The sequence below is a fragment of the Chiloscyllium plagiosum genome, unplaced genomic scaffold (genome assembly GCF_037043375.1).
Source record: "Chiloscyllium plagiosum isolate Xiang-an unplaced genomic scaffold, Cpla_swu_hap1 HiC_scaffold_6, whole genome shotgun sequence".
NCBI lineage: Eukaryota > Metazoa > Chordata > Chondrichthyes > Orectolobiformes > Hemiscylliidae > Chiloscyllium > Chiloscyllium plagiosum.
This window is the reverse complement of record NW_028270144.1, coordinates 81,912,750-81,926,389: the sequence shown is the minus strand read 5'-3', so window position 1 is coordinate 81,926,389 and position 13,640 is coordinate 81,912,750. Positions and strand designations below refer to the sequence as shown.

The 13,640-nt window shown below is 40.4% G+C and overlaps 1 protein-coding gene across 1 annotated transcript in view; it reads right to left on the bottom strand.

Moving 5' to 3' along the window:
- The window catches only part of atm (ATM serine/threonine kinase), a 167,863-nt gene that overhangs the window by 66,796 nt on the left and 87,427 nt on the right, over window positions 1-13,640 (bottom strand). The window contains exons 36-40 of the mRNA XM_043691843.2: window positions 10,778-10,954; window positions 9,443-9,620; window positions 7,176-7,263; window positions 5,258-5,416; window positions 1,957-2,065 (exon numbers count right to left, since the gene is read on the bottom strand). Of these exons, the coding sequence (XP_043547778.2) occupies window positions 1,957-2,065; window positions 5,258-5,416; window positions 7,176-7,263; window positions 9,443-9,620; window positions 10,778-10,954 (711 nt within the window). The remainder of the gene's footprint in view (window positions 1-1,956; window positions 2,066-5,257; window positions 5,417-7,175; window positions 7,264-9,442; window positions 9,621-10,777; window positions 10,955-13,640) is intronic.

Below are 13,640 nucleotides of genomic sequence, written 5' to 3'. Positions count from 1 at the left end.
GGTTCTGTGGCACATCAGGTGTAAAAGCATTGGAATTGTGACAAGGTCTGCCTCTACACTCACATAGCGAATTTCAGACACTTACCATCAACTGAAAGAAAATAACGTCCCTCTAATTCTGCTACCAAATCCATTATAAATCTATACCCTGATTATTTTCCTCTCTGGATAGGGAAATACATCTTTTCTATCTCCCCCAAGTCTCAATTTTATGCACATCAATTAAAACTCTTCAACTTCATCTGTTCCAAACTTAATAATCCTAGTCTAACTGATCTGTCTTCAAAGCCAAAATTGTCAATGTCTGGTAAAAAATTGTAAACCTCTTCTGTATGCCCTCCAGTGTGATTGTGTCCTTGCAATAATGTGATGACAAGAACTATATGCTGCAACCTTACCAGTGTTTTATAAAGTTCTCGCATAAATCTCCTACTCTTATATTTTGTGCAAATAAAGGAAAACATCTTGTGTGCCTTAATCACCGTATCTTGTTCGGTTACATTTAGGGATCACGGAGACGTGATCCAGGGTGCTTCTATTGCTCTACAATTCTTAACTTTCTAACACTAATTATGTAAATATTTTGCCTTGTTTATTCCCCCTCTAACCAAATGTGTATCTCTCATTTTCCTGGATAAAATTCCATTTGTCACTTTTCTTCTCAACTGTTCATTATTTACAGACTTTCGGAATTCTACATGTCCAACTGTTGTATCAACTAAAAATTCTCAGTCATACTCTATACAATGAAGTCTAAATCATAGTACTAAAGCACGTGGAACGCTACTGGAAACATGCTTCCAGTTACACAAACAGTTATCGACTACTTGCTTCTAGAATAATAGAATCCCTACAGAGCTGAAAAAGGTAATTGGGCTATCGAATCTGCACTAATCCTCTGAAGAGCATCCCACCCAGACACAGCCCCTACCCTATCCCTGTAATACTGCATTTTCCATTGTTAATATATCTAGCCTGTACATGCTTATACACTACGGACAAATTAGCATGACCAATCCATTTAATCTACACATTTTTGGACTACGGGTTGGAAACGGAGCAGCTGGCCAAAACCCATGTAGACATGGGGAGAACATGCAACTTCACATTGACACTTACCCAAGGCGAGAATCAAACCTGGGTCATTGGTGTTGTGAGGCTGTGCTAGCCACTGTGCCGCCCTGAGCCAAACTCTTCTTCGATCCCATGGGTTTTTAACCTTTCTAATCAGCCTTCCACATGAAACCTATCAAAAGTCTTACAAACAAATCAATGCATACAACATCAAACTCACCATCCTCATTAACCCTCCTTGTTATGTCCTCAAAAAATGCAATAAAATTAGTCCAGGCTGACTGTCCATGATTACTCTGTGCCTTTCTAAATAACAATGCATGTAAGCTCAGTAGTTTTTCCAATAATTTGACAACCACTGAAGTCGGGCTGACTGTAATTATCAATCGCTTTCTTTTTAAGAGAACATTTTTTATATTATAGTGTCAAAGAACTAGCTTTGTGTGTGGATAGTTTAACATTCTTAAAATATAAATTGTATCCCACAATTCAACAGAAGAGGATTATCTCTTGTTATAGAATCCCGATAACTTCAACTTGAGTTGTAAGTACCCAACAATGTCCTGCAGTCTGAAGGGTGTGTTAAAGCTCAGTCCTGTGTCAACATTGTTGTCACAAACCTTAGTTACAGAAGACTATATGATCACTGTCAAACGCAAAAGTCAACATAGTTGTGATTAGTTTTTATTACTGAATATAACAGCTGTAACTGATACAAGAGATGTGAATTATTGTTCACTTATTAATTATTTTAATATCATTCTATTCCTCATACACGTTTAACACGAAAAGCTGAACAGAGAATATTCATTTCCTGGTTGGAAATTTATGGGAAGATTAACATTTTGAAGAGATGTTTAAGAATTCATTTTTGTCCTATACCTGTAAACCAATCCCCGTTTCTTCTTTGCTTTTGTTGCTCAAGCTGGAGATTGTTAGTTCTTGGCTGCTCTCATCAAACTTTAGACTCCGAGCCACTTTGAAAGAAGCCCTAAAAAACATTTTAAAAAGTTATTAAAATAGAGATTGTGTCATTGCAGTATTTTGCAGTGTCTCCTGGAATTGTTTAGATTAGATTAGATTAGATTACTTACAGTGTGGAAACAGGCCCTTCGGCCCAACAAGTCCACACCGACCCGCCGAAGCGCAACCCACCCATACCCCTACATTTACCCCTTTAACCTACCACTACGGGCAATTTAGCATAGGCAATTCACCTGACCCGCACATCTTTGGACTGTGGGAGGAAACCGGAGCACCCGGAGGAAACCCACGCAGACACGGGGAGAATGTGCAAACTCCACACAGTCAGTCGCCTGAGTCGGGAATTGAACCCGGGTCTCTGGCGCTGTGAGGCAGCAGTGCTAACCACTGTGCCACCGTGCATGTTTATTATCCACTGCACACAAATAATTTTCACAGTGCAATTGTGCACAACTGGTGCAGTGCAGAATTGTTTCACTGTTAATAATATTGGCTTTCCCAGAAGCACGTGGGGCTTGGGTTGGGTGTGAAGCTAAAATTTCAATACTGGACCTAACTCACCGACTTGATCACAGGATATTTTTCATTAAATATTTTGCCCTAGTCCTTAGATACCAATATGGGGCAAGCAAACTAAAATGGATCAACTATATCAAGCTGGGACAAGATCCTGACTTTTTTGCAAGGTTTGTGAAGGTTTGTAGCTCAGGTTGAGGTTTAGGGTGTAGGTTTGCTCGCTGAGCTGTAGGTTTGATATCTAGACGTTTCATTACCTGGCTAGGTAACATCATCAGTGGGGCGACCTCCAAGTGAAGCGAAGCTGTTGTCTCCTGCTTTCTATTTATATGTTTGTCCTGGATGGGGTTCCTGGGGTTTGTGGTGATGTCATTTCCTGTTCGTTTTCTGAGGGGTTGATAGATGGTATCTAGATCTATGTGTTTGTTTATGGCGTTGTAGTTGGAGTGCCAGGCCTCTAGGAATTCTCTGGCATGTCTTTGCTTAGCCTGTCCCAGGATAGATGTGTTGTCCCAGTCGAAATGGTGGTTTCTTTCATCTGTGTGTAGGGCTACGAGGGAGAGAGGGTCGTGTCTATTTGTGGCTAGCTGGTATTCATGTATCCTGGTGGCTAACTTTCTTCCCGTTAGTCCTACGTAGTGTTTGTGGCAGTCCTTGCATGGAATTTTATAGATGACGTTGGTTTTGTCCATGGGTTGTACTGGGTATTTTAAGTTTGTTAGTTTTTGTTTGAGAGTATTAGTGGGTTTGTGCGCTACTCGGATTCCGAGGGGTCTTAGTAGTCTGGCTGTCATTTCTGAAACTTCTTTGATGTATGGTAAGGTGGTTAGGGTTTCTGGCTGTGTTTGGTCTGCTTGTCTTGGTTTGTTCTTGAGGAATCTGCGGACTGTATTTTTTGAACATCCGTTCTTCTTGAATACGTCATATAGGTGGTTCTCCTCTATTTTCCGAAGTTCGTCTGTGCTGCAGTGTGTGGTGGCTCGTTGGAATAGTGTTCTGAGGCAGCTTCGTTTGTGTGTATTGGTAGTCTCACTACCCGGAACACCAACTTACAGACTGGCCAAAGAACTACACGCAAGACTGGAATACCTAGTAGAAGAGTCACAGCACTCTATCCACCCCACCCAGGAATTCCTAAAAATCATCAAAAACACCAAAATAGAGGAAGACGAAACAATGATCTCATTCGACGTAACAGTACTGTTCACCTCCATCAACATCGACCTGGCAAAGGAAACACTTACCACACTTTTAGAAGAGGCCATCAGACACACCCCAACCACCATCAATCACATTACCAACGAAAACATCATGAAGCTAGTGGACCTGTGCCTCACCACCCACTTCACCCTCAACAACATAATCTACAAACAAACCAATAGCACACCCATGGGATCTCCGCTATCAGGATTCATAGCAGAAGCGGTAATGCAAAGACGAGAACAAACAGCCCTATCAACCATCAAACCAAAAATCTGGGTCCGCTACGTAGATGACACCTTTGTCATCACAAAACGAAACAAGATAGAAGAGACATTTAACATCATCAACAACACCCTCACAGGCATAAAGTTCACCAAGGAGGAAGAAACTGACAACAAACTCACATTCCTGGACGTCATAGTAGAAAGAAAGGACAAGGGAGAATTACAAACCTGCGTATACAGAAAACCGACAAACACTGACCAAATACTCAACTACACCAGCAACCATCCCAACACACACAAACAAAGCTGTATCAGAACACTATTCCAACAAGCCACCACACACTGCAGCACAGACGAACTTCGGAAAACAGAGGAGAACTACCTATACAACGTATTCAAGAAGAATGGATACTCAAAAAATACAGTCCGCAGATTCCTCAAGAACAAACCAAGACAAGCAGACCAAACACAGCCAGAAACCCTAACCACCTTACCATACATCAAAGAAGTTTCAGAAATGACAGCCAGACTACTAAGACCCCTCGGAATCTGAGTAGCACACAAACCCACCAACACTCTCAAACAAAAACTAACAAACTTAAAAGACTCAGTACAACCCATGGACAAAACCAACGTCATCAACAAAATTCCATGCAAGGACTACCACAAATACTACGTAGGACAAACAGGAAGAAAGTTAGCCACCAAGATACATGAACACCAGCTAGCCCCAGTAGACACGACCCTCTCTCCCTCGTAGCCCTACACACGGATGAAAGAAACCACCATTTCGACTGGGACAACACATCTATCCTGGGACAGGCTAAGCAAAGACTTGCCAGAGAATTCCTAGAGGCCTGGCACTCCAACTACAACGCCATAAACACATAGATCTAGATACCATCTATCAACCCCTCAGAAAACGAACAGGAAATGACATCACCACAAACCCCAGGAACCCCATCCAGGACAAACATATAAATAGAAAGCAGGAGACAACAGCTTCGCTTCACTTGGAAGTCGCCAATGATGATGTTACCTAGCCAGGTAATGAAACGTCTAGATATCAAACCTACAGCTCAGCGAGCAAACCTACGCCCTAAGATCCTAACTGAAGCCAGTTTATGAGATGACAGAATTAAACAAGTCAACAGAATGCTCGACTGTCAGCAAAAATGTGTCATCTCAGTCACGGATACATCTCTGATCGTATTAAATAATGGTTTGCAATTATTTGCTACAGTTTCAACTGGTACCTTTTCATTTCCTCTTCTTCAGATCTGATTTTATCTGCATAGATCTCTGCACATAGCAAGGCTGTGAAGTGAGCTGCACATGATTGAGCTGTCAAGGCAACTTCTAAGTAGTTCAGATCCAACCAGAAGTTATCATCCCACACAGTGCTCAGCTGACGCCTAAAATGAGAAAGATGCAGGTCATAGAGTCGGAGAGATGTACAGCATGGAAGCACACCTTTCGGTCCAATTCATCCATGCCGATCAGATATCCCAACCCAATCTAGTCCCACCTGCCAGCACCCGGCCCATATCCCTCCAAACCCTTCCTTTTCATATACCCATCCAGATGCCTTTTAAATGTTGCAAGCGTACTAGCCTTCATCACTCTCTTTGGCAGCTCATTCCATAAAATGTACTACCCTCTGCCTGAAAATATTGCCCCTTAGGTCTCTTTTATATCTTTCCCCTCTCACCCTAAACCTATGCAGTCTAGTTCTGGACTCTCCTACCCGAGGGAAGAGACTTTGTCTATTTATCCTATCCATGAACTTCATGATTTTATAAACCTCTATAAGGCCACCCCTCAGCCTCTGATGCTACAGGAAAAACAGCTCCAGCCTGTTCAGCCTCTCCCCATAGCTCAAATCCTCCAACCCTGGAAATATCCTTGTAAATTTTTTCTGAACCCTTTCAAGTTTCACAACATTTTTCCGATAGGAAGGAGATCAGAATTGTATGCAATATTCCAAAAGTGGCCTAACCAATGTCCTGTACAGCCGCAACATGACCTCCAAACTCCTGTACTCAATACTCTGACCAATAAAGGAAAGCATACCAAATGCCATCTTTTCATTATCTTATCTACCTGCGACTCCACTGTCAAGGAGCTATGAACCTGCACTACAAGGTCTCTTTGTTCAGCAACACTCCCTAGGACCTTACCATGAAGTGTCTAAGTTCTGCTAAGATTTGCTTTCCCAAAATGCAGCACCTCGCATTTATCTAAATTAAACTCTAGCTGCCCTTTTCAGCCCATTGGACCATCTGGTCAAGCTCCTGCTGTAATCTGAAGTAACCTTCTTCACTGTCCACAACACCACAAATTTTGGTGTCATCTGCAAATTTACTAACTCTACCTCTTATGCTCACATCCAAATCATTCTGTAAGTGACGAAAAGTAGAGGACCCAGCACCTATCCTTGAGGCACTCCACTGGTTACAGGCCTCCAGTCTGAAAAACAACCCTCCACCACCACCCTCTATCTTCTACCTTTGAGCTAGTTCTGTATCCATCTGGCTAGTTCTCCCTGTATTCCGTGAGATCTAACCTTGCTAATCAGTCTCCCATGGGGAACCTTGTCAAATGCCTTACTGAAGTCCATATAGATCATGTCCACAGCTCTGCCCTCATCAATCCTCTTTGGTACTTCTTCAAAAAACTCAATCAAGCTTTAGATCCTCATCCCTTTTCCTAGCTCTGTCATTTGTGCCAAAGTGCACCACGACTTCTGGTTGCTCACTCTCCCCCTTCAGAATCTTGTAGATTTGATCAGAGACATTCTGGACCCTGGCACGTGGGAGGCAACATACCTTCCAGGATTCCCGTTAGCAAACACAGAATCATCTGATTTGCTCCTGGGAGTTTTTTTTGGCGGGGGGGGGGGGGGGGGGGAAGAGGCTGGGGGTGGCATTGTTAATTAGAGAGTGCATCACAGCTGCAGAGAAGCAGGTTGCTGAGGAGGGTTTGCCTACTGAGTCATTATGGGTGGAAGTCAGTAACAGGAAAGCAGCAGTTACTTTATTGGGTGTTTTCTTTAGACTCCCAATAGAAAACATTCTGAAGAAGTTAAACCATAGTTAACACATTTTTGTTTTCAAGATGGTGACAGCCTTGTTGGGTAATTATAAGTTAAAAAAGAACTACGTATGACAAGACCTTTTTTGTTTTCGCAAGTAATCGACCACTGCCAGCATGGTACGCCGAGATGTTATGTCTATTTGTCCGTGGGGAAGGTTGTCTGTTTCTATCAAAACAACAACAACAACAGCTGTGAGCAAATGGATCAGTATAAAAACAGTGTATTTTGTTCACCAGTTGTATGATTTACAACATATACAACATCCTCTTATTCCGTTGCTACTTTAATCTACTTTAAGTATAATGGTGATGTAATTTAAGGGTGAATGTAGGTAAGGATGGGCACGGACAGTCACACAACTGGACACTGTCACTTGTTTTCATGCCTCAGGGTGGCATTCAAATTAGGAGTAAGAGAGGGAGAGAGAGTGCGTGTGAGGTCGTGATAGAGAGAGAGAGAAAGAAAAGGTGAGCGAGAAACCTGTCCATCTCCAATTAAATGCATACAGAGCCAGTTAGCAATTTTCAAATGGCTGCCAAGTAAACATGCTGGATTTGATACACGTTTGAACACAGTTGCCAGGAGTAATTAATCCTTATGATTGCAGTATAAAATAAATGTCAGAGAACAGATGAAACTCAGTTGCTTGTGCAGTGACATAAAGTTGCCATTGCTAGAGATTACATGTTTGGTCTTGTAAAGGGTGTTGGACCCTTGAGCAGAATATAAGGTTGCTGGTATCGGTGGCCATCTCTATCTGTGCCTCCTTGGTCTTCCAGCTCACTGTTGCTTTTTTTTTTGAAAACAGACAGAAGGAAGAGCACAACTCTTTCCAGTACAGTCTCAAGTCGTGTCATTTGAGACATCAGAAAAGATGGAGTTTCTTGGGGACGACTGCCAAACAACCACTGGCCCAATGCCCTTCTGTTCATTGTGAGATAAACTGTGGTATTTACAGGTATAATTTTTCATGTTACTTGATAAGAATTAGGGTCTGCTGTTTGAGTAAGTTAATAGTTAACTTGTATGTATTTCTGTAAAAATTGTGATTTCTTCTAAATCAATCTTAAAACCTAGATGTAGAATGATTGGTTTATGGACCAACTAACCTTTGTTTATTGTAGATTGTTTGCACCCCAGCGCAGTAAATAATGGGGCCTCAAAGGTTTGTTAGAGAATTCTGGATTTTGAGCTTTTTGAAGCTTATGGGAAGTGACCATAACTGTGAGACTATTAGCTTCATTTTTTACTTTGGCTAGTGCGAAGATCATTGAACAGAATGCTGTAAGGAGCAGTGCTCCTGTCAGGTAATGATAGATTAGATTACATTGAAGTGAAAAATTAATGCTAGTCCCAGACGAGAAGTTTAGGGATAAAAATCCAGAAGTGGTTATTAAAGTGGGTTACAGAAAAGCTAAGACGTGTAGTCGATCCAGGAAAAAGCCATCACTATTCCAGACTAAAAATTGAAGCCACAAATGACATAAAATTGCTGAGGTGTTAGAAAATGCCTATATTATATGAGCAGTGTTTTGGGAAATGTACTTGGCGTGGTGATTTGGGTACTATACAAAAGCTGTTTGTTCCTTTCCAATTTAAAAAGGAGCATTTCGGGTGTTTAAATCTTTGAATTTGTATCATAAGTAAACAATTTTCATGATTCTATTTTAATCTTGTTTTGTAATAAGTTTCCATTTTGTTGTTAAAATGAAATTTGCAGCATTATGGGCTTATATTTCAGAAACAGACTGCTCTTTAAGACCAAAACAAATAAAATTTGACTCATCTGGTTGTAACATCACCCACTTGCAAAGGCAACAGCAACTTCAGTCCCACTATTGTTCCATGTTAGTAGGCCTAACCGAATGCCCCACTCTACTTTGGGCAAATTAGTAGCTGGCACTTTGAAAACTGCATTGCTTGGTTGATATCCAGAAATGTTCTGGGAATCAGATTATTGATCCCAGATTGAAAATTCACACCACAATCATTGTTGTTTGTCCCCATCCCATGTTGGTCTCCTTCGTTCTAGCTTTAAGTATGATTAAGTGATGGATGTGTGACCTCAGTGTTACAGCAAATAATTCAAAAATCACAATGCTGCTTCTTTCATTTTGTTAAGCTCCTGATCCCAGTTCCTCTAATGCTAGAGGTACTGAGCAGAGGGTGATTAGGTTGGTAACGAACTAAGTGAGCTAATTATTTTAGATTTCACACTTGGATTCTCTCACTTTTCAAATTTTACTTCAAATGACAAATGTTAAGCAAATATGTACACACAACACTGAAATATCTGAACAGTTGATGAAATGTCATTATAGTGGACAAAAGCACAATGAATTACCTGAGTCACCGATGGCCGGAGTGGTGGATCGGCTAGAGCCTGATCCCATTCTGCAGCATGCATTAAAAAAACCTTGAATATGATTAGATAGTAACACCTGCCAAGAGTTATCATCATCATTGAGGAGGATATCATGGATCAAGTACGGAATGGCCATCTGGCAGAAATCAGTCTTCACCTGATGAAACAAACGAGACAACAGTAGAAAATGACTCAATTGCAACTTTACATTCACATTGTGCCAAATTTACATTTGCATGCAGACCTTAAAAACTCAGTACATCTTGTAAGTTACAACTTGCAAAATTCTGTTATTCTGTTGCAAACATCTACTTCATATTTCATGTTTCTGTATTCAACTTATAGTTTTAGGAATTAAAGTTTTAATAGTAGAAAAGTGAAAGTGTCTGATTAAGAAAGTGATAAATAGAATGCTGGTATAAATGCACTCAAACAAGCCAGTGTTTACTATACTTAACATATACGTTATGTTTAGCTTTTAAGGTCAGACTTGATAATGAAAAATCTTGAACAGTTAATGATCTATCTTGAAGCTTGAAATGGAATTGGAGTCTGGAAATTGGGTAATTATAGCCACTAGAAACATAAATTAATCATATGGATTAAATAATCAAATAGCTGTGTTGTAAGTGAAATATTTATATACATTTCTACTTGAGAACATCTCAAAGCATGTCATGTTGTCATAGGAGTCTTGATTAGATGGTTGTTTTGTTTAATAAATCTGTATATTTGTTGACAGTAGCAAGTGGTAGTTCAGTTTTGGGACAAAGGCAGTTGCAGACTGACCATGCATCAATTGCATTTCACTGAGTGGGAAGACCCAGAGGAACCATTTGTTCATTAGACCTGTGCTCAAACAGAGAAAATACTTACTGTGGGATATACAGATGGGGTGTTGGGCTTAATTTGGAGCTTGTGAGAAAAAATGAAGCTGCAAGAGTAGTCTAGTTCAAAGCTAGAGAAAGAAATCCACAGTGGTCTACACAATCTCCAAACATCTGTACCTCTCTTTCTTGCTTTCACATGTTACTTAAAACCTACCTCTTTGACCAAGTTTTTGGCAATCCGATCTAATATCACCATGTGTGACTGTATATAATTCTGCTTTAGACATTTAGTGCATTAAAGGCACTACGTAAGAATAACTTGTCATTAATTTGATTTCCATGAGCAGGTAGTCAGTGATAAATATATTCTTTAGTACCTTATTTCACTAACTTATACATTTTGAAATACTGATTAAATTAAACTTTCATGCAGACAGAACAAATAATTAACATCATCCAGTAGCTTAAACAGATTCAAAATTACCTCACAGATAGGCTTTATTAACTGTAGAACTTCACTTCTCACACCTCCACTGTCCAGCAATGTACAGGTCAGTGTTTTCAACCATTTGTCATGGTTTCCACACTGAGGTATCCACAAACAGTCATCATCAAGATTTCCAGATGGTCTAGAACTGTTGCCTACTGGCAGCTCCTGAACCTGAAACCAGGCAAACAAAGATTTAAAATAGTTTGCTGTTAAAAATTACTGGTTCAAAACTATCTTGGCGCTATACTGGTCTCAACTGACATTTGGCTGTTGTAGTAAATCAAATATATAAAGGAACCGGATGAAGTGCAGTAATGATCAAGTAAACTGATACTTTAATATTATCACATAACTGCATGTTAGAAGGCAAAAAACACAGGCTGAAGGTTGTACTTATTCTTTCATGGGATTTGATTGTTGCTGGCAACACCAGCACTTGTTGTCTACCCTGAATTGCTGGACAATTCACAGTCAACCACATTGTAGATCTGGAATCATCAGAAAGCTAGACCAGACAAGGATGCCAGTTTCCCTTCCTCAAGGACATTAGTGAACGAGATGAGTTTTAATGACAATTGATGATAATGGCCGTGGTTACCATTACTAAAATTTGCTTTCAATTCCAGGTGTATTATTTGAATTTAAATTCCATAAACTGCTGTAGTGAGATTCAAACCTGTGTACTCCGAATATCAGCCTAGGCTTACAGAACTAGCCCAATGACATTATCACTATGCCACCACCATCTACCTCAAAATTCAGGGGAGAGCATTTAGTTTCAACCATTTTATGCAGAGATAAGTTTATCCACAGAGACAATAAGTCAAGAATTTAAGGAATAATTGAATGCAAATTTGATGGAGTAGTTGAATGAGATTTACAAACTTTGAGACTGGACACACATTGCCAAAAGGTAAAAGTGTTACTTTTAGCTATTGTCTGGACACAAGTAGCCTTTCCTTACGTGGTAATGCCATTCAACTCGTAATCAAAAAAAGCAAACAGAATTTAATTTGCATTATTAGGTTTCAGCCCACTATACTGCAGACAGCACACAGAATGCATGATGTGTACCACTATTAAAAAGACCAGAAAGCTAAAGGCAGGACTGAAGAAGGGATCAGAAATTGAAATCCATTGCTACTGCTCCAGTTTTGCCAAAGTTGGCCAGACAATTTAAGGGAGTTTATTGAAGAGGTTGAGAAAGGAATCCCTGGGCATCTCTGTCATTGAGATTTTTGGTAACCTAGTTAAGGTGATTCAGCAGGAACATACCTTGATGATGTCAATCATGGGACAAAAAGAGAATAAAGCTGTGGGTGAAAACGACTCAAGGGCCAAATCCAGTAAATGGAAAAACTACAAGATCAGACACATGGGAGACAGAGTTCAAAGGACTTTGAGACAACATGTAGTACTGAATGCATGCTGGGAGGGATGCTGGGACATTTGAGAGAAATAGCTGTTGTATCGATAATTTAGAAATGAAACTCATCATTTTCATTGAAATGCCATTGGTTAATTAATGCTTGTATAATTTTATGTTGATTTTTGGTTTGATTGCTTGTGAAAATATTGTCTGGTGAAATCTAGTCCATCATTCCATCTATCAGGGTCATTTAGACAGTTATTTATTTCAAAATTATTAGTCTCAATAGGTCATAACTGGAGTCCTGAATGCTGTCTTGGTTACCCCATTACATAAATGTTATTGTAACTGTCGAAAACGTGAAACAGAACCTTTGGAATAATGCTAAAGATTTGAGAACAGAATCACGATGAAAAATAAGATATATTTTTGGAGCAGAAAAAGTGGAAAGAAATGTACAATATTATGACAGGAATTAAAAGATCAGTCACAATCTGTTTCCAACTGTCAAATTTGACTTAGATTTGCAGAATCCCTACTGTACAGAAAGATGCCATTCAGCCCATTGGGTCTGCACTGACTGTCCAAACAGCATCCTACCCAGACCCACACTGACCATCCTACCCCAGTCACCCTGCATTTACCATAACTAACCCACCTACCCTGCACATCCCTGGACACTACAGGGCAATTTACCATGAACCTGCATCCCTAGTGCTGTGTGACAGCAATGCTAAGCACTGGGCCATTGTGCCACTACGTTTTAGAGTCAGACTTAGTAATACATGAATTTAGTATTCTGTCCCCTTTGAGAGTTTTAGAGTAGTTCAAAGTTTGTGAGAAGATTTGTAGCTCGGGTGCTCGTTATTGTGGTTCTGTTCGCCGAGCTGGGAATTTGTGTTGCAGATGTTTCGTCCCCTGTCTAGGTGACCTCCTCAGTGCTTGGGAGCCTCCTGTGAAGCGCTTGTGATGTTTCCTTCGGCATTTATAGTGGTTTGAATCTGCTGCTTCCAGTTGTCAGTTCCAGCTGTCCGTTGCAGTGGTCGGTATATTGGGTCCAGGTCGATGTGCTTATTGATTGAATCTGTCGATTCAATCAATAAGCACATCTACCTGGACCCAATATACCGACCACTGCAACGGACAGCTGGAACTGACAACTGGAAGCGGCAGATACAAATCACTATAAATGCCGGAGGAAACATCACAGAAGCGCTTCACAGGAAGCTCCCAAGCACTGAGGATGTCACCTAGACAGGGGACGAAACATCTGCAACACAAATTCCCAGCTCGGCAAACAGAACCACAACAGTTTTAGAGTAGGCTTTGCTCATTTCAATCATAACATGACCTGTATTTGCACTCATTGCATGTAAGCATTGCTGGTAATGCCTGCATTTACTAACCATCTCCAATTGCCCCTGAGAAAACGCTGAGTCACCTTCTGGACAATTGATAATGGAAAACATACATTTGGCATTATTGTCA